The following is a 22,071-nucleotide window of genomic DNA, read 5'->3' as shown; positions in this document are numbered from 1 at the left end:
TTCCTAAGAAACTTGGGAAGAAAGTTTTTAAAACATAATGTGAACTGAAAATAATGAAGAAACACCAAGTAGGTGATCTTATGTGATACAAAAGCAATGAAATAAAAAGATATTAAAGGAATCCAGAAGCTCCTTTGATACTAATTGTGAAGAAGAAATTTCTAGCATAAGCTTTATGGACACAGTTTAGCATCAACCTGCTCTGTCTTTAGTCTCACATTGTCATTGGTGTCCAGTCTGAAGTCTACAGTCACTGGATTTTTGTATGAAGAAATGGTAAATATTCATCAATCCCAGACAGGAAATTGTCAATTGTAAAAAAATAAGATGTTGTTAAACACCTTATTGTTTGTGTAGGAGTTTTAATTCCAATGTTCTTTAAACATCCACCCATCACTTTATTTCTCTTTCTCCCAGATTAGGACTCAACGCAATTTACAAAAATGCAGAAAATACAATAAAAACACAAATAGTTAAAACACACAAAATTAAGATTAAATTAGTATAAAATGACAACAGAACTAAAACCATTTTTACTTTAAAATAAAGATTAAAATCAGGACAGAACCAAAAACGTGCTTTGTTAAAATTCAATCTCCATTAATTAATGTATAACCACTTAAGCAACTGACATTAACCATAACAAATTCTAGAAGTATGGTAGCAAAGTCACAAATTTATTTCTGCATTGTACAGTGAGGTCTTGCGATCTGTAGGCTTGCCATCCACAGATCTGAGCACCTGCGAATAACAAGTCCTGTTATTTCCAATGGAGGTGCTGATTCCATCTGGCAAACCTATTTTCTCCTTCCATCCACGCCACTTTTAAATGTTTGTTGTTGCTGCTGTTGTTGTTGTGTGCCTTCAAGTCATTTCCTACCTAGGCGACCACAACTTGAACCCTGACCCAAAAAAAAGGACAATGGGACTTGAGGTCCCACATTTTTTCTTATACACTAGGGATGGTAGTGATGGTGGTTCTGGAACAGATCCCTTACAGATACGAAGGGCCAATTGTTCATTCTTTGCCTTCTCTTCATTTTTTTTAATCATACAACAAATAATAAACAGCAATTTAATACAATGAAATGAGCAACTTATAATCTTTCCAGTACTGCTGACTGCAACTCCCGCTAACCTTCACCACTGATTGTGTTTGCTAGGACTTATGGGAGCTGCAGCCCAACAAGTTTTGGAGAGCCATAGGTTACCATTCTGCAAAACACCGAGAGCACAGTCTGACTGAAATCTATCACAATGGACTGAAATAGGATTGCTCGTAAATCTTTATGTGCCAACTGGAAGGAGGAAGAAGTTGTTAAGGCTATGGGAAGGCTATCAAGGCAGCAGGCAGGCAGCTCTTCTTGGCATAATAAGTTATATGGTGAGAAAGGACAGTCAGAGATTATAACATTATTGTTGTCTGTATGTTAGTGTTTTCCATGTATGGAAAATATGGGTGCATCATTAGACAGCCACTCTGTGACTGGTAAGAAGCAATGGCATTTTTTAAAGATGTTGTGGAAAGTGACATTATTGTTACATTATTGTCACGTTTTTACTGCTTCTGAAGTGTCCAGGATGTACAAATACATTGCAACAGCATTAGCAACACCACAGAATTAGTTTGTAGGGCACCTACCATCACCAAAGAGATGAGACACAAGTTTTATCAGTGTTGTTTTCAAACTATATTCCACAAGCTTTACTGCCTCCATGGTGTGCATCTCTTGCTTCTGTGCTGTACGGTGGCCTTGTTCAAACAAGCAAAAACCTTCTCCACCCCTGACATTGTCGAACAGCTGTTCAAAGACAAAATAATATCAAATGCATGTGGCATTAATATAAAACTCTTTGAACACTGAAAGCAGTACATATACACATCCTCAATTTTCCTTGCAAACAGCTACCTTCAAGTAGCTGCATTTTTAAAAGATATTTTAAAGCCCTTCAGTTGGACTCCACTTACACTGCACAAAGTGTGTGTGTTTGTGCACGCATGTGTGTGTTTTGAAAGCAGGAAAAGAAAGTATTTTCCTAATCTTGGGAGAATGAGGAATGATGATTTGCCTGAGGCTACCTAAGCAATTTCCTTCCAAAGAAAAAAACTGAATTTAAGATTCCTAGTTCACAGTTCACATTATTAGCAAGTATCCTTCATTAGTCATTGCAGCTTTCAACTGTCACAGTTTTGCATGGATAGTCCCAATCAATCCTTTGTTCTCCCACTTTTTCAGCTATTTTTAAAATGCTCCATTACCTCTCTTCCCCCTTCATCCTCAGCTTACTTCAGTTGCTGAAAATTGAGTTCAAAATGTAAAAGTAGTGTGCACTCAGTTAACTCAGCAGGCAAAAGAGGGTAGAATGTAAAAGTAATTTGCACTCAATTAACTCATTAGTCTTCCAGTAGACTCAGAGGCTGTATAGACCAGCATTATATGCCACCTTCAGGACAGAGTGGGGGTGTGCCGTCTGCATGTCACACGGCCCGACGCATGTCACACTGCCCTGACGCTGCCATCACTCCGGGTTCCCAACAGCACAGCAGGTGGTGTCACAATGCTCCTTTGGCGCTGTGTCAAGATGACACAGCACCAAAGGGAGTGCCAGCAAGTGCCGCCACCGCTGTGGCAAAGGTGCCTTTTCCCTGGCGTGAGAAGGAGCAGCATTTTGCTGTTCCTTTTAATGTCGGGGAAAGGCCAGATCAGGGTTGCGGCATGTTTCCACAGCCCTGATCTGGCACTGAAAGGGGTAGCAGCAGGCTGCTCCAAATGGGTGGACTGTTTAGCCCCTCAGGCAAAAACAAAGTGCTGCAGCATTGCCTTGCCTCACTTGAGTATTCCTCCTCATTAATAACTTTTGCCCACTTGATCATACACACTCTGATGTTGCTTAGCTACACATGTCTCAGTTTTTCATCTGTAAAATGTTGGAGGGTATGCATCATGGGACTAGTATGTCAGAGGTTCTTCAAATCAATGGTAAATAGTGTAATATTAGGTTTTCTTGGCATGTGGCATAAACTGTTCTTAGAAACATTTATTTGAAAGCCTATTTTCATTCACTGCTGCTAGCTTGACCCAGTAGTTATATAACCTTAGCTTAATTTGTGTGAAACTGCCATAATTCCTGATTCAGATCTAATGCATAGACTGGACAAACTAGAAACACTCCCAAAATATTACTCAAAAAGCAGTTTTGGACCCTTTCTAATTTTTTTAGAATCAGGAAAAAAGCCCCAAATCTCTGTGCCATATGTTAAGACTTACCACACTTTGGCCTTATACACCCTGAGTACTGGGGTAAAAAGACATAATGTGTAGCTATAATTCAAGAGACAGCTCAGAGACTGAGGGCAGTCAATTGCTTTAGTTGATTTCTTTTGATCTGCAATCACCAGGAATCTATATATGAGACTAACTCAAGAGAAGGAAGATAATTCATCTATTCAATTTCATTAGCATCAAGAAATCACCTATAGTGTTTCTTTTTCTTTCCAAAAATTAAGACTTTTGATTTCTTCTGAGCCTACTGGGAAGGGCAAGATTCCACTCCCTCCTTTCCTTTCCACCCTGCTGAGTTAATTGAGTGCAAATTATTTTTGTACTTTGAACTCAGTTTTTAGTGACTGCAGCAAGCTGAGGACAAAGATGGAAAGTGGGACGAGGAGAGAGAAACTGGGACATTTTAAAAGCATTTGAAAAATAGGATAACAGATTAATTGGGATTATCCCTGCCAAACTGGAACAGTTGGTGGGTATGTAATTACCATACAGGACAAAGACTCCATTCAAGATGACAATGTTTTTATGTACAGCGCTGTGCAAATCTACTGCGCTATACAAATAAATAAATAAATAAATTCACTTTTTGAAACTGAAGTATGCAAGCCTTGCTTCATTTGGGGAGCCTACCCCCATACTCTCCAGAATATTCCTGATTAACCTTCTGTCCTCCCATTTTTTCAGATGCCTTTAAAAGGTTCCAGCTTCCCAGGCCCTTCCTCAGTGTCCCACCAGTCAGAGGACATGGGAGACAGCTGTTCTGCTGTGACATCCCAGTTGTAGAATACTCTGTACTCCTTCCACTGTCACACTTTGTCCTCAACTTCCTTCAATTGCTACAAACTCAATTCAAAGCAGAAAAGGAGTTTGCACGCCATTAACTCAGTGGGAAGAGAGGAGAGGGAATAAGATCAGAAAAAAAGGAAACTGCTGCAGCCTCTCCTAGCTTGTGTGCTCTTCTTCCTCATTAATATCTTTGGCCATCTTAACCACACTCAGGCATTGCTTTGCCACACGTCCTAGTTTTCATCTGTGAATTGTCAGAGGGTATGCCACACTAGACATTCTGCTGAGTAGAGTCTTGGACGTATGTCCTGAAGGGCCACTGACCTGAAGCAAATTAAAAACGAAACACCCCCCCCCAATACTAACCTACCGAGGCAGCCTCTGATTGAGAATCTGCCTAGATTTCCTTAGCCCAGTAGTCTTCAACTTCTTCAAATACAACCTGCAATGTTTTTTTAAGATCCAATAAGCACATTGTTGTTGTTGTTGTTGTTGTTGTTGTTGTTTGCCTTCACATGGTTTCTGACTTATGGCCACTCTAAGGCAAATTTATAATGGGGTTTTCTTGGCGAGAAGTGTTCAGAGCAGGTTTGTCATTGCCTTCTTCTGAGGCTGAAAGTATGTGATTTGGCCAAGGTCACCCAGTGCATTTCATGTCCAAATGGGGAATTGAACCCTGGTCTCCAGAGTCCTAGTCCAACACTCAGACCACTACACTACACTGGCTCTCATCCTATAAGCTTCCCTCAGCCTGAGTAGATTGCATTTACTGTTCCTGTTCCCATCCCTATATACATTCCAGCATACCTTGTAAAAGAACCATGACAAGCTTGTATGTACATAAATGCACAACTGGTAAATCTGGAGAAAAGAGGAGGGGAATCTGGAAGAGGCAGTATCCCTAGTCTTGCACAGAGAATCTATGTGACTAGTTTCAGAAGTTGTGCAGAACAAGCACTAGAGATAGGGATGAGGACAGTCAGCGTGACACATATATCCCCAGATGCACATTCATCAGAACATGCAAAGAGTCCTAAAGTCAAAGCAACTGAAGTTGTCCTCAGTGATCTAGCTGAATATCCTCACTGAACTGTCATGCAGGAGGCAGACAGGTGGGAAAAGTTTTCAGTACAGGGAGTGATCAAACTTATTCTGCAACAGCCTGAAGAATAAATTATGAGGAATAAGTTTAACCATCCACAGCCGGCTAATATATAGAAAAGAAACATTTTACACTATATTTATTAGACCACATATGTATGCACTGCATATGTGGATATATCATGAGGTGACATGACTCCCAGGAAAAGATGAAAATGACTGTTAAGGTGGAAAGACGTAGGAAAAGAGGTATGGTAGATTGACTCAATCAGGAAGCCATGCCCTTGTTTATAAGACCTAAGCAGGTCAGCGAATGACTTGGAGTCTTGGACATCTTGCATTCATGGGGTCATCATAAATTGAAGTTGATTGGACAGCAAATAGCAACAACAAAGTTACCAGTTCATTGTGTGTTTCAAGGATAATCTCAGGCGTTACACTAAAGAGGATCCTGTCCTTGTTCTAATCCAATTATAACTGGATGCTGCATTAGGAAGAGGGATAAATATGCTCCAAAGGCCTGCAAATCCACTTGTAGTAGTGAGCAGAGACAGATGAATGCAAGAGATAAGCATGAGGAGCAGAAAAAAAGAGTGAAGAGAGGGAGAGGGGAAGGAGATAAAACACCTGCAGTGTTTAGCAGGATATATATAAGAAAGATGGCCATTCAATAAGGCTCTTTCTTAAACTAAGGCCTGTTACAGACAGCCGCTGCATTGAAGTCACAGTGGAGGTATGGTGTTTCAATGATGCATGCTCCTAAGAGTCCAGAAGCCACACCAAAGCCAGCTCCAGTCCCTTAGAGCGTGGCTTTGGTGTGACTTCTGGACTCTTAGGACGCATGCACCATTGAAACACCATACCTCCACTGTGACTCAACGCAGCTTTATTTTGGCTGTCTGTAACAGTCCTATGGTAAATAAATATGTGCTAACCAATGTTCTTATATGGTTAATAGCTACTATGGGTCTATTTAGCTGGACATCGCTTGTTAATATTGTTTGGTATGGGTTTAGTTTACCTTTGCTGGGGTGGATCCCTGAATGCCTTTCCATGTCTAAGTCTTCTCTTACTGCCAATACTGCAGCCACTCACTCACAAACCACAAGGTTGTGAGTTAAATACTAGCAAGGGGCTCAGGGTCGCCTTAGCCTTGCATCCTTCTGAGGTCCCTAAAATTAGTACCCAGCTTGTTGGGGGCAATTAGCTTAAACATTGTAAACAGCTTAGGGAGTGCTTAGGTGCACTGATAAGCAGTATAGAAGTGTACTTGCTATTGCTATTAGTTATATCCCTTAGAAAAGATGTATTTGCCATTTTCCAATTTTTCAAAAATAAATAAAAGAGCTGGTGTATGCAATTATGCCAATCTCCCTTTACATAGGGAAGAATTCATGCTCTAAATCCACTTAGCCCAAACACAAACATTTTTGCAAATGCACCACAGCCTCTAACCTGATGGATTAGCAATGACACTAATGTGGAACCAGTGCATCAACAAGAACTCTCCCTGCCATCACAACCACTCTTTGACACAATAAAACTTGTAAGATCACACCCAACCCCTTGCACTGTCAGTCAAAGAGCAGATACTGAAGTCAGTGTCTTAATAATGGAGTACCCTGTGCAGTTTATCACTGGGACTTTTAGTTTTAGAAGAAAACAACACAAACCATTTTAGACAGCAACTCACATCAATGTAATCACTGGATCCTTTAGTTCACAAGTCACTGAGTACAGGATGCTGCATTTGTTTGGATTATGCGAATACAGGCAGCACACATGGACAGCAAAAGTGGTTTTCATAAAAGGGAAAAAGGGCACAATTCTGTTCAAAATGTTATTAATGAACGGTTAATATATGCATGTTTTTTTAAAATTTCACACCTCTTTACATTTTATGGCACTGAGATACAACTTAGTTGTTGCCTCGTTAGGCAGTGTGGATTAAAACACTTTAGGAAACAGAGAAGCTCAACTCAATAGCAGGAAAGCAGCCAAAAAATCCAATCAAATCAAAACTTCTAACCAGAATGTGCAACAGAATTTGACCTCTTCAGTGTTATACTGCAGCATCCAATATTCTTGCTATTGGTTTTTGAAGGACTGCAATTTACTAGTCTGGTTTAAACCAATCAGTAGGATGACTAAGGAAGGACCTTATAGACTTTTGAGGAATGCTGATACCAGCATTACTAGCACTACAGCAAATAATTATCAATGTATTCAGTGATAATCCTGGGCAATCCCAGGACTATGCTTCATAATCTGCCATGACATCCCAATCAGGTCAGGTAGAATCACAGAATCATAGAGTTAGAAGAGACCACAAGGGCCATTCAGTCCAACCACCTGCGATGCAGGAACTCTCAATCAAAACATACCCAACAGATGGCCATCCAGCCTCTGTTTAAAGACCTCCAAGGAAGAAGAGCCCACTACACTCCGAGGGAGTGTGTTCCACTGTCAAACAACCCTTACTGTCAGGAGGTTCCTCCTAATGTTGAGGTGGAATCTCTTTTCCTGTAGCTTGTATCCATTGTTCTGGGTTCTGTTCTCTGGAGCAGCAGAAAACAATCTTGCTCCCTCCTCAGTATGACATCCCTTCAAATATTTAAACAGGGCTATCATATCACCTCTTAACCTTCTCTTCTACAGGTAGGATGGCTACAAACCATCATTTGCCTCTGAAACAAGCCAGGAGACAGTTCAAACAGTGGTTTTTCTAGTTTCAGTTTGGTAGAAAATCAAAACTATAGTTTGCAGCAAACACAGTTTTGTGGATATTGTGGGAAATTATAATTAACCAGGGAGTCAGTGTGGGAATGAGTACAAGGAGGAATGGAGAAGAGGACAAATGGATAAACCTCAGTTTACTCATGGCATCTAAACTGAGCCTCTGTACTAAGTAAAGATTTGCCGGCTGACATTATACTTCTCATAAAGCTATGCATAACAGATCTGCTGTGATGTTCAAAGGCTGGAAAAACCTATCTGCCTTGGAGAGGCATTTGGCTGTTTTAATATCCAACAAGTTTTTAGATTAAAAGATTAAAGGGAGGGGGTGTCTTTCAACCAAAGGAGTGAATTCAGTTTCAGAGAAGTGCTCAGCGGCCATGTTTCAGTGAAGGGAGTGTGGGGTGATGCAAAAGAATGGGACTAAAATTACCTACATACTTATGTTCAACCCCTTGCTGTCAGTGACTAAGCCTTAAGTGAGGCCTTTCAGCATTTTAAAATGGGGAATATGTGTACAAAGGTTGGGAAACCCCCTATTAACAGCGTCACAGGGAAAGAGGCACAGCCATTCCCAGCGTTCCAAAGGGCCAAACTGGCACTTAAAATGACTCATCTTCATCTTTGGATCCCTGCTACAATTTGTTTTGGTAGTTTCTGAATCTTGGGGCCCATTCATACCATCTAATTATAGCACTATATTCCACTATGCCATAGTAACATCCTATAGGATCCTGGGATTTATAATCTGGCCAAGACTTGATCTGACTGGATAAGAATGCTAAATATCTCTCCCAAACCTATAAATCCCAGTATTCCATAGTATGGACATATGGCAGTTAATGGGGAATCATAGTGCTGTAATTATGGGTCCAAACAGACAGGGCAAAATAAAGCTGCTTTGGGTCACTTTGGAGGTACGCTGTTTAAGAGGCCAGAAGTTGTACCAAAGCTGCACTCCAGTTCTTAGGACTGGAGCATGGCTTTGGCGTGGTTTCCAGCCTCTTAGGACACATGCATCCTTTAAACAGCATACCTCTAAACTGACCTGAAGCAGCTTTATTTTGGCCTGTGTGTTCAGGCCCTATGTCATATAAAAGGGCTCTAGATACACACCTCTTCAAAAGTTACAGTAAGGCAAACAACATGTGCCTCAATACATGTTCATCTTAAATATCTCTATCATGTAGAAACCTTTGTCACTTATACAATATTTTCCTCTGAATAATCTGCTAAATACAATCAGCAACAGGAACCTGAATTATCTGAATCACTCTCCCTAAAATAAGCCTCCCAAACTAGTTACCAAAGCTTGCCATCATCTGAAATAGTATTCTTCAAGATGTCCGGTGTCCACTATATGTATGTTTTTGTTACAGCTAATTGAATCTTACTTCTGAGATGCATGCTTTTGGGATTTGCATGAGCTCCCTCTGGTGGAGAGAACAACACAGGTTAAATTAAAAGATATATATATTATACACACACACACACACACACACACACACACACACACACACGTACAGCTGGCTCTTGGTACTCACAAGGGATCTGTTCCGGAACCCATCCACACCAGTGGGTTCCAAATATCGTGCATATTCAAGCTCCATAGGCTTGAATGGGGCACATGCATAATGGCGGTCGCCCCTCCATAGATTTCCGAGTCCGCAGATCTCAAGTCCACGGACTTGGAGGGACAACTGTACATGTATATGTATCTGAGCGAGACTGCTTGTGTACTCTATAATAACCAAAATATATCTCTTTTCCTCTCCCTCTCTGTAGTCTCTTCATTCTTTTTCCCCTGCTCCTCATATAGATAACTTTCCTGCTCCTCATATATATATTTAAAAATATGCTTTCCAGATTAAGTTTTAGGCATGGTTTTGTTGTTGTTGTTGTGCACCTTCAAATCATGTCCAAACTATGGTCACCCTACCACTGAATTTTCTTGGCAAGATTTGTTTAGACGGGGTTTGTCCTTGTCTTCTTCCAAGGCTGAGAGAATGTGACTTGGCCAAGGTCACCCAGTGGGTTTCCACAGCCAAGTGGGGATTTGAAACCTTGTCTCCAGAGCTCTCTGGTAAATAACTCTAGCTTTTGAAGGTCTGTGTAACAACATTAACATAAAAGACCCCCAAATACGACAGCCACTTAAAACCTTTATAGTCTTCTGTGCAAATAACGCCCGAACAACCTCACACCCTCCAATATTTCACAGAAGAAAATCAGGACACATTTACCCAAGCAACATCAGAATGTGGTTATTATTAAGAAGGAGACGCACATAAGCTAAAAGAAGCTGCAGCAGCTTGCTTTTGCCTACTGGGAACAGAAAGATTCTGCTCCCCTCTTTCCCCTGCTGAGTTAACAAAGTGCAAACTATTTTTGCACTTTGAAGTCTGTTTGCAAAAACTGAAGTAGGTTAAGGACAAAGAAGGAAAGTGAGAGCAGGAGTCAGAAACTGGGACATTTTTAAAGCAGCAACAAACGTGGGAAAACAAAGAATTATATCAGGACAACTGGAGGGTATGCAACGTTCAGGTTACTACTGGAAGCGCTATCTCTTCTGTTCAAAATGAAATGACCTTTGTCAGATCTCAAAACAGAAAGAATAAGAAGAGTTGGTATGTGTGTGCGCATACAGGCATGTTCAGTGGAATTCTTAATTTTCTAGAATAGATGATTATTTTTCTAAAGGAAATACATGGAGCAGTTTGTATATTTTCAGCAGCACTCTGTCTCTATATTTTTTTAAACACTGCTTTCCATTAGGAAGCTGTACTGGGTCCCATCCTGTGGGGTATACACTCAATCAATAAATAAATAAAATTACAGAAACTATATTCTTTTTTTTAAAAAATGAAGCTAATTTATGTCACAAAGGTTCTCTGTGCATGCTCAAACACATTAATCTAGAATGAAAAAATGCTGCCCTTCCTCAGTTATAGATTCACTAGGAAAGGAGATTTTAAAAATACAGGAAAATGTATGTAATAATACATATTTTCTGCATAACTTAGTTTGATTTTCTAAGCTTATCCCTCCACACTGTAGAAATTTCATATTGGCAATTATAAGTGAAATTATAAGTTACACAAGATTTGTTTTAAAAATAGAGCCCTGTATTATAATACTTCAGTATTAAGCCAGAAGTATTGGAGGAGGAAGCATATTGGCAGGCGGGGGTTGGACAAATTGTACAGGATTCTGCATATCCTTCCTGTATGTGGAATGTACCACCTGCAATGATTTTGCAGCTCTATTTCAATATGGAAATATATGTCACAGCTTCTGAATTATCTTCCTGCATAAACAATGAAATGATCCATTACGCAAAATTGAGCATGCATCACTTTTCAATGTATTTACCCAACTAGAATACTCCAGCAGATGCCTCAGAGAAGCTTGGTCTAAGCAGAAACACCTGGACCTGTTTATTAATCTTTCCAGAACTAAACAAAGGGGGCTGACAATCAATTTGTCTCTGATGTATCAAAAACCAATAAAAACCTTAAAGAAATAAAGAGAAACAAAAATTGTCCCATCAGCTCCAGAAGTATAGTGATGTGCAGCCATGGCTATTTTCTAAAAACAGCCATTAAAAAGCAGTACAGACAACTGTTAGTAGTATCCAATAAGCCATATATATTTAGATGTTAAAAGACATGTGTTTGCAGTAAGGAACAGAGATTGATTAGAGCATTCAGGCCCTATCTGAAGTGCTTAAAGTTAAGCAGAGGATTTTGCAAATACATGTCCAAATACAAAACACCCTGAAGAGCTTAAGTAAGAAGAAAAAGAAAAAAGTGAATGCAAGAAAACAATAGTTAAATTGGGATAATGAATCAACTAGTTCAGTGTTTTCTTTGACTGTTGTCTTTTGTGGGCAAGACTGGCCATTAGGCAGAGTGAGGCACCCACCAGAAGAAGTTAATTCTGGATGTCATGAAAAGACAACAAATGGCTGGTTAATTTAGTATTTTTGTAATCCTTATTCTACAAGAAATGAGGATAATAGCAACAGCACTTTACATTTCTATACCACTTCATAGTGAACTAAGCATTCTCTAAGTGGTTTACAATGTGTTAGCCAATTGATCCCAAGAAGCTGGGTACTCAGGATGGAAGGCTGAGTCAACTTGGAGCCCTGCGGGATCAAACTCACAACATTGGAGTTGCAGTACTGGCATTTAACCACTGTGCCACCAGGGCTCCCTATAAGGTTAACTGGTTATAGGATTTTCAGCATCAGGTGCTAAAGTAATTTTGACCAGTCTTGGATACAGTTCCTTGACAAGGGTGTGAGGCACACCATTTGGTACACCAACCCAGGGAGTAAAATGTCTTTGGCCAGCATTGTCTGCACATGTAATGACTCAACTGCATCACTGCCGTTACCTCCTGAACACTTACATGGCAGCATCAGAAACTGGAAATTTTGAATGGGGGCATTACAGCTTCTGGAAACTCATGCTTGTGTCTACACTGATTGCAAAATCTGGGAGATGTAATCCAAAAAAATAACTTTTCCTAACTATGGGTGGTGTTCTATCAATTCTGCACGTTAAAATACAACCAGCTACTTAAAGGTTGCTCCTTAGCCAGCAGAGCTGGAAGAGGGGAAAGGGAAGAAGCCACAGAAAACTACTGTATATACTCATGTAAAGGTTGACTTCATGTATAAATCGTGGGGCCAAAAATCTGGATTTTAATATGATCCATGGATAAATCGAGGGTAAAACTGAAGGGCATGTAACCAAGGATATAAAGGATGTCCTGCTTGCTCTCCTTGCCCCTTCCCAGCCCGGCTGCCTCTTCTAGAAGCAACTGGGCTGGGAAGAGGCTTGGGGAACGAACGCTCCCTCATCCTGCTATCTTATTACTGTATTGACTTGTATATAAGTCAACCCAGGTTTTTTGAGTCAACTTTGTAGTATAATTTTTTCAATTTACAGAGTATATATGGTAATCAATATAGAAAGGCAACTGAAAGAGCAGAGGAAAATCCAGTTGGGAAGAAGATGCAGTGAACAATACAGCTCCCCTCTGAATTCATGATTTTGATAAATGGCCTGGGATCTTGATACATGAAGGAACACCTCTCCAAGAACTGAGGGAAATCCCCATCACTGAGGTCTCCTGAAGAATATTACACTGTGGAAATACATAGGACAGGACCTTCTCTGCTGTGGCTCCCTGTTTGTGGGATGTCCTTTCACAAGAAGATTAAGAGGCCCTTCTGTTCTCCTTTCTTGCCTTTAGAATTCACTCCTTAGGGAAGCTCACACAGAAGCATTTCTATTATCTCTTCATCACAAAGAGATAATTGTTATTAACATTATGATGAATCAGACTGAAGGTCTATCCAGTCCACTACACTGTTTGAACAAGAATCAACTGGCTGCATGTACACAGGTGCAATTGCATCCCCTATGTCATGTTTCCAGCAAGTGCCATAAGAAGGCATATTGCCTTTGATAATGGAAGTGATATACAGTCATCCAGAGCCACCGTGGTTTAGTGGTTTGAGTGTTGGACTATGAATCTGGTGACCAGGTTTGAATTCCCACTTGGCCATGGAAACCCACTGGGTGATCTTGGTCAAGTCACATTCTCTCAGCCTCAGAGGAAGGCAAATCTGAACTAATCTTGTCATGATAGATTTGCCTTAGGGTTTACATAAAGGCAGACGACAACAACAATATAGTCATCCTGACCAGTAGTCATTGATTCACTTCCATGAATTTACCTACTTTTAAAGACATCCAGATAACAGACATCACTGCATCTTATGAATCTGCATTTCATACAGTACACTGGTGAAGATCTATAGTGACCTGTGTCAACAGCACCATGTATTCAAGCACTTCCATAGAATCATCAGCATTCAATCAAATATCTTGCTGCAACTCTCCATCTTGGGTCCCATTTTGGGACAAAGGCAGGATATAAATAAAATATTTTCTAAAAAAATAAAATACATATTCCAAAGAATGAGGGTCTTCTGATTTTCCGATGTAGCTTTTGTGGGTAATAGGGATATAATGCACACTTGTGCAGGTTTTTTCCTCATTATGGGATTGTTTTTCAGAACAACCGTTTGCTAAAAAGGAAAAAGGGAAAAAAATACCCAGAGTGTTGGAATATCTGCCTGGCTAACTGCTTAACACAACTGCTGCCCAATACAATAAATACATCAGATGGTAAAATTTAGCAGGAACATCTCAGTTGTTCTCTTGAGAAAAATCATCTCCCAATTAAATCCAGTAACAAAACCAAATTAAAGATGCTACAGACACTTTTTAGATATAAGCTATTAAGACTATGCTGTCCTTTGGTTGCTGTTTCAAACTGGCAGTGAATCAAGCGAAAAACAAAATGTAAGTCACAGTCTGTCAAAGCAAAGTAAAAATAGCTTAGCTGTCCTGCAAGAAAAACTAGCTACATTATCGGTGACACTGAAGAGCATAACAGTTTTACATGGGAAGCTTTGCATAAGGCAGTAGCGGTGGTTCATCATGGCAGCCAGTCGAATTGTAACTTCACACATCCCACACTCTTTCTTATTCTCTCTCGTCTAGCATTTACATATATTATTATCATAATTAATACAAAGGCACTTATCTAGCTATCCCTTATAGTCCTTCTTACTCAGGAGGAACTTGTGGGCAGGCTATGTGGAGTCAGTCCAAAAAATGTTTAACTGGAAAGATGCAATAATATGACTCTCAACCTATGGTAGTGCTATCAGGTCTTGATGCCCCCTTTCTATGGAAAGCTGCCTCCATTTCCAAAGAAAGAAAGAAAGAAAGAAAGAAAATTTGAGTTTTTGTAAAATTCATAAGAGAGTTGCTAATGTTCTCCCAACTTCTAGAAGGGAGCTCTCATGGTGCACTGGTTAAATGCTGGTCCTGCAGCCACAACATTGTAAGTTCAATCCTAGAGGAGGGCTCGAAGGTCGACTCACCCTTTCATCTTTTCATGGCATTGTAAAATGAGTACCCAGTTTGTTGGAGGCAACTGGCTTACACATTGTATACTGCTTAAGAGAGTTCTTAGTTCACTATGAAGAAAACCCAGCATTCCCAGGCTCATGGCTTGCAAAACAAGGCACAAACCTCTCTTTTTCTCTGCCCTTAACCCCAGCATTTCCAGGCTCATGGCTTGCAAAACGGGGTCCAAGCCTGGACACACTATCTCTCTCCCTTGCCTCATCAGATATTTGTTAGCTCTGGCTGCAAGGGAAGGCAGAGGGATCACACACACACAGAGAGAGAGAGGGAGAGGGAGAGGGAGAGGGAGAGAAGAAAGCACACCGGGACTCAAATGGGGAGCTGTTTAAAGATCCCTGCTACAGAGGAAGGTGGGCACTTCTTTTATGTACTTTATAAGCAGTATTGACTTATTGCCCCATATATAAGTCTACCCGTGATTTTGGAGTCCATTTTGGGGCATAAATTTCTCGACTTATAGTCGGGTATATATGGTATTCGGTATGTTGCCATTTTGTTGTAATAAGTGCTTCTTCATCTCTCCTCTGCAAGTGAAGAAAATAGTACAAGCAAAGTGCTGACTCCCCCCCCCCCAACTTCCCTGATTTTTCATTTTGAAAAATGTTGGCTCCAGTCATAGAACTCTTGTGTCATGTGTAGTTTGTCCCATTTTAAAATGTACAAAAACAAGTGTATTATCATTGAACAAGGATAAAACTTCTTAAATTACTCATTCTTCTGAGCATGAATGAAACAAACAAAGCTTTACATCCCTAGCAGATTCTAGTTTTTAATTACAGACACATACTTTTTGAATTTTAGAACTTTCTGTTTCTGCCATCCATTTATATTTTACTTTACCGATATATCAGATATTTTTGCTCTCTTTATATTACTAACAATACTATATTATATGTAGTTACATTATATTATTTAATTATATTGATAACATAACATACAGTATATATTATATTTGTATTTATTATATTTATTATTATATTTAGTTTTTCTGTATGATGTAATTTTTTAAAGACTTCACATCAGTCAATAATTTTGGTAACCTTTTGGGGTGGAAACAACAGCCTTCTGGCACCTGAAAGACTTTTTGAGGTCTCCAACCACTCTTTCAACCCTTCCTTACTGATTTTTATTTTAGTATTGTTTATTTATTTAAATAAATAAATAAATAATTGTGGTGCCCAGAACTGGACACAGTATTCCAGGTGGGGTCTGACCAAAGCAGAATCGAGTAGCACTACAGTATTACTTCCCTTGATCTAGACACTATACTTCTGTTGATGCAGCCTAAAATTGCATTCGCCTTTTTAGTTGCCGCATCGCACTGTTGCCTCATGTTCAACTGGTGGTCTACCTGTACTCCCAGATCCTTTTCACATGCAGTCTCTTTCAACCAGGTGTCCTCCATTCTATATCTGTGCATTTCATTTTTCTGCCCTAAGTGCAGTACCTTACATTTCTCCGTATTGAATTTCATTTTGTTAGCTTTGGCCCAACTTTCTAGTCTATTCAGGTCATTTTGAATTTTGATCCTGTCCTCTGGGGTATTAGCTACTCCTCCTAATTGGATATCATCTGTACATTTGATAACTATGCCCCCAATACTGTCATCCAAGTCATTAATAAAGATGTTGAATAGCACTGGGCCTAAGACAGAACTTGTGGTCTGTCACTTTTGGTCACTTCTCTCCAGGATGAAAAGGAGCCATTGTTGAGCACCCTTTGGGTTCAGCCACTCAACCAATTAAAAATCCATGTAACAGTTACCTTGTCTAGCCCACATTTTACAAGATTGTTTGCAAGAATGTCATGGGGAACCTTGTCAAAGGCCTTATTGAAATCAAGATATATCTATCTATATATCTATGGCATTCCCTTCATCTATCAAGCTGGTAATTTTATCAAAAAAAGAGATCAGATTTGTCTGGCATGACTTGTTTCTCTGAAACCCCTGTTGACTTTTTGTGATTATGGAATTGCCTTCTAGATGTTCACAGACTATCAGTTTAATAACCTGCTTTAGAATCTTTCCTGATATAGATGTCAGACTAACTGGATGATAATTGTTGGAATCCTCCTTTTTTTCCCTTTTTGAAGATGGGGACAACGTTTGCCCTCCTCCAGTCTGCTGAGGACTTCTGTTCTCCAGGAGTTCTGGGCACCACAATTCTAAAAGGATATTGAGAAACTGGAGCGTGTCCAAAGGAGGGTGACTAAAATGGTGAAGGGTCTGGAAACCATGCCCTATGAGGAATAACTTAGGGAGCTGGGGATGTTTAGCCTGAAGAAGAGAAGGTTAAGAGGTGATATAATAGCCCTGTATTTCAAAAAAATGTCATAGTGAGGAGGGAGCAAGCTTGTTTTCTGCTGCTCCATAGAATAGGACCCGGAACAATGGATGCAAGCTACAGGAAAAGAGATTCCATCTCAACATTAGGAGGAACTTCCTGACAGTAAGGGCTGTTAGACAGTGGAACACAAACCCTTGGAGTGTGGTGGAGTCTCTCTCCTTGGAAGTCTTTAAACAGAGGCTGGATGACCATCTGTTGGGGATGCTTTGATTGAGAGTTGGACTGGATGGGAGTTTGTATTGGATGGCCTTTGTGGTCTCTTACAACTCTATGATTCTATGCAATAAAGGGGATGGCATGTTGCATGAGTAAAGTATTGTAGCATCATCTTTATTTTTTTATTTGGAGCAGAATTATGTGGGTTCAAATAATTAGGTTTGCATTCATTACCCAGGTATGCCTAGGAGTTAAATTCTTGGACAAATACATGGACCCTTGGTATCCTCTGGGCTTTGGTTCCATGACCTCCCATGGATACCAAAATCTGTGGACACTCAAGTCCCATTACAGTCAGTGCTTACTATCCATGGGCTTGGCATCCATGGATTTGAGCATCTGTGGATGGACCTGCCCCATTCACGCCAATGGTGGTGCATATACCTGGCTGTGCCGGTGTGGATATGCATATGGAATCTCACCATTGAGAACAATGGAACTTGAAGTCCTGTGTTTTTTGTTATCTGCAGGAGGAAACCTTTTAGATATGAAGAACCAACTGTATATACAGTAGTGTAATGATATGGCATCTCTTATATAAAATGGCAAAATCAAAGTTTGCTTTTTGGATTTTTTTTGGGGGGTAGGGGATATTTTCAAGCCATGCATGTAAAATCCATGGATATAGAAGGCCGACTGTACCTGTTCTTTCAACTTCACCAATTTACTTCTCTAAAAAGGGTGTTTGATTGACTAGGCCACCATTGTAGCTTTTGAAATCTCTCAAATTCCAGATGTGCTCAGAAAGTTGAGAATCCCTGCTCTAAAACAATTCTTACCTCATGGTTTGAGAAGAGTCGGACTCCTTCCATCTGATGGAAGACTGGATAGTGGGTGTTATTAATCTGATCACAACGATAAACATCTCCCACAACCAGAAAGGCATCAAGTCCAGAGTGCATCAAGTCCCACTGATGAGCAGAAGTGTGAGATCTTAGCATGTAAAAATGATTCAAGTAGTAGTTATCTCCTTTAAGTCGACTTGAGTGTTCTTCAGGAATGAGCAGCCTATCAAAGTTCTGTTCTACTGTAACCACTGGAGAAAAATTATCATATACTGAAAAGAGTGGTGTTCCAAAACGTCCAATATATTGCTTGTAGAAATGGTCTTTCACACGCTCTTTGATCAACCACAAAGGGTGATGTCTTTGGTTGTGCAGGTTTTTTCCCACCTTGGAAAGTATCTTCTTCGTCACATTACTGAAGTCATCCAGAACATAGGATTTGCCAAGCACCTCCACTGTGTTTGGAGTGGAAGTGCTGGCAGAAAAATCTGAAGCTATATTTCTGCACCACATATGGCCTAAACTGGAAGTTATTTTTACTTGAAGTCTCCACAGTGAAACCATTTTGCCGTAAGTCACCTTTTGTATTAAATTTCGGGGTACAGCCATCACTGTGTCCTGTATGTGCTGAGGGGAGAGAAAAAATACAAATAATGATTGTCTACTGCTGTGCAGAAATCATACATATCCAGATGAAGGAGGAAAAATATTTTCTGCCAAAAACACAATTTTTGGACCATATAACCACAAGGGTCAGTTTATGAAACTTTCTCACCACATGGGTATATCATCACTCAGTTTTTCACACTGGCTGAGATTACAAAAGTTTTTGTGCATTTTTTGATGGAGGAATTAATTCGAGGATTCTTTTGCATTTTGGGACTTTTTGCAACCAGTGTTTAGGTGAAAAATGAAATCTGCAACATGAGGAAGAATAATACATACCTAATAGGATTATATTTAGAATTACAGTCAGAGAATATAGAACACTTGCAAGCCCTATATAAATGTTAATGTATTAATAAATGAATGAACTGGGAGGCAGACCTCACCAAAGCCTACAGGAATAGAAGCTACTGAACAAAACAAACTAGTTTAAATGAACCAATGTTCTAATGAAGTGAGGGGGGGGCTTTATACATACATACATTTCTCACCTCCCAATTAAACAAAAACCAAAGAGAATGCCTACCTGAATAGGCACAGCTTTACTCTGAAACTTCAAGAACTCGTCTCTCTCAAATAGTGTTCACAAACAAGAGATGCCAAGCAGAGGTCCTCCAATAGTACTCAACAGAAGGTCTTCGAAAATGTTAATAATGCTCATACGTTGGTAGTAATTCAGGGGGAATCTCTGTACGTAGGCTCTTTTATCTTTCAGCAAGAGATTGCTGGCTAATTGCTATGGCAAGACAGACAAGTAAATAAAGTGAATGTTGATTAACAATGACTATGGTCAAAAGACTGTACATTTCATGGAGAAATTGCAAATAACTGCTGACTGGGACATGAAGCTGAAATGAAAATGGTTTCTAACTCTCTGCCAACTCAACTGAGTCACCAAGTGTTGTGCAAAGCAGGACAGGGCTTGAAATTGATGTCTTTGTACTGAACAAAATATATGCAATTAATATCTTGTCATCCTTTATACAACACCTGCCCTGGAAATCAATTCAGTTCGGCCATTTGCCCTCTTCTGTGGCCACCAATGAGAAAGGAAGAACAAACCCAGCATTCGTTTGCCCATGTGGGAAGAGGCAAATTCCATAAATAATTCCAAACAACTAACTACCTTGTTGCATTGGTAAAAAAAGAATACAGAACCTTTGGCTCAGGGACCAAATTCAGCCCATATGGGCATCCCACTGACCTGCAAGCTTCTACATCGCAACTTCAAGAGGTACAATGTAAGGGGTTCTTTAAAGCCTGGGAACTGAGCTGTGGTTTGCACCTGCAGCTGTATTACAAAGACCTTTGTTTACCATCCAGAAAATTGTTTCACTAGTGCTTACTTCTGAGATGTGTAAAACTGAGTTTTATGTTATATTATTTAGCAGGAAAGTAAAATCAGTAAAAATTATATTGATCACCTTCATTTTTATGCCCATGCCCAGTGAGCACAGCCTGCACACTGCAGGGATGTAATTCCCCCAAACCCTTTTCCAACAGAAATTCACTTTCTTGGTTGAAAAGTGTTCCCCACCCCTGTGCAAGAAGATTATAAATGGCAGCAACAGAGAACTATTGATCGCTATATCTTCCCTCATCAACAGAGCAATTCAAGGGAGTGGGAGAATCCATGGCAGGAGAACATCTACTTAGAACAGCACTGTCATTTTTGAAGCTTCTTGGTAAACCTTCCATTCAGATGTATTCTCTGAGATTTTCAAAGACCTTGATAACTAAAACTAACTAAAATTAGTGATCATCTCTCAAATGCCTACATTACATATGCACTATGTCTTGGAAATTGTTGCTGATGATGTCCAGATGGACTGTTAAATATACAGATTCTCTAAACTCACAGTATAAACCCAAATCCCTTTAAGATGGTTGTTTACTTCCTTCAGTCCAAAAATACTTTAATGGGCAAAGCCTGAAATGCTGTGGAAAAATATCAAGAGAGGAGGGCTGTCTTCTTTGTGTGATTTGACAAAGTTCTTGCATACTATCAGATAAGTTCCACTAGTAAAGCATATGTTAAAAACAAAATAACCAACACATGCTAAATTGCTAAAATTGGACATTTACCAAGCTCATTAGCAGCTTCTGTACACTGTTTTTAGCACGGGCATAAGGCTGTGTGTGGGCATAAGGCTGTAAATACTATAGTCAACATTATAAGTGAGTGTCTACGGCTGTTGCTACACTGCAAAATTAATGCACTTTGACATTGATTTAACTCTCATGGCTCCTTCCTATGGAATACTGGGATCTGTAACTTGTGGCACCAGAGCTCTCTGGTATCTCACAAAACTACAAATCCCAGAATTTGATAGCATTGAGCCATGATAGTTAAAGTAGTGTCAAACTATATCAATTTTGCAGATGCAGCCCCAATCTCCTGCTGCTGAAATGGGATTTAACTCATGAATGGGCAACATCCAGTTTACAAGCAGTGTGTGGCCTTCAGAGAGTTGCTGGAATTCTGAGAATTACAGAAATACTAAAAATTGCCATTTGTAAAGAAAGTGATTTTGCACCAGCAGTTTAACACTGAATTACACCTGGGAAGAGCAGACTGGTGCATCATGTATAAGTCTAGAAATTTTAATCAAAAAATTCACTCAAAAAAACCTGAGTCGACTTATCTATGGGTCAATGCAACTTTAGTGTGAAATGCAAGAGTGTAATATGTCCTGGAAAAACTGACCCCATTCTACTCTCCATCTATTTTGGGTGAGCATAATTTTGCTTGAATTTTCTAAGTCCTTGGCATTATTTTCCTTTGCTTCATCCTTTATCCTTTAGATTCTTGGTTACATGGCCCTAGATTTTACCCCAAAACTCGACTTATCCACAGGTCATATCAAAATCCATAATTCTGACCCCAAAACTTGCCTTTGACATACACATGAGGTTAACGTATAGTTGAGTATATATGGTAATTCAAAGATAGCGATAGTTTACTTTTCTCCACATCAAAGACATCTCTCTGTTACACTTTCTTGCTTGGAATAAACTATAAAACAGCTAGGGGGAAAAATCCCCTATGGCTCAAATCCAATTGCTAGTCCAATCCATAGTAGACCCATTAAAGCAATAGGTTTCATATAGGTGCTGACTGACTATTTACCCA

The 22,071-nt window shown here is 39.7% G+C and overlaps 1 protein-coding gene across 7 annotated transcripts in view; it reads right to left on the bottom strand.

Moving 5' to 3' along the window:
• The window catches only part of FARS2 (phenylalanyl-tRNA synthetase 2, mitochondrial), a 282,840-nt gene that overhangs the window by 195,651 nt on the left and 65,118 nt on the right, over nt 1–22,071 (bottom strand). For 3 of the 7 annotated variants that reach the window (XM_042463950.1, XM_042463953.1, XM_042463952.1), the window contains 3 exons: nt 19,465–19,674; nt 18,267–18,899; nt 1,643–1,802 (listed from right to left, as the gene is read on the bottom strand). In XM_042463950.1, the coding sequence (XP_042319884.1) occupies nt 1,643–1,802; nt 18,267–18,881 (775 nt within the window). In that variant the 5' untranslated portion in view covers nt 18,882–18,899; nt 19,465–19,674. The remainder of the gene's footprint in view (nt 1–1,642; nt 1,803–18,266; nt 18,900–19,464; nt 19,675–22,071) is intronic. The other 4 variants (XM_042463948.1, XM_042463949.1, XM_042463954.1 and 1 more) reach the window with 2 other exon arrangements.

Source organism: Sceloporus undulatus, chromosome 4 (genome assembly GCF_019175285.1).
Source record: "Sceloporus undulatus isolate JIND9_A2432 ecotype Alabama chromosome 4, SceUnd_v1.1, whole genome shotgun sequence".
NCBI classification, from domain to species: Eukaryota; Metazoa; Chordata; class Lepidosauria; order Squamata; family Phrynosomatidae; genus Sceloporus; species Sceloporus undulatus.
Note: the sequence above shows the minus strand (reverse complement) of the source record. Positions and strands in the feature narration are given on the sequence as shown.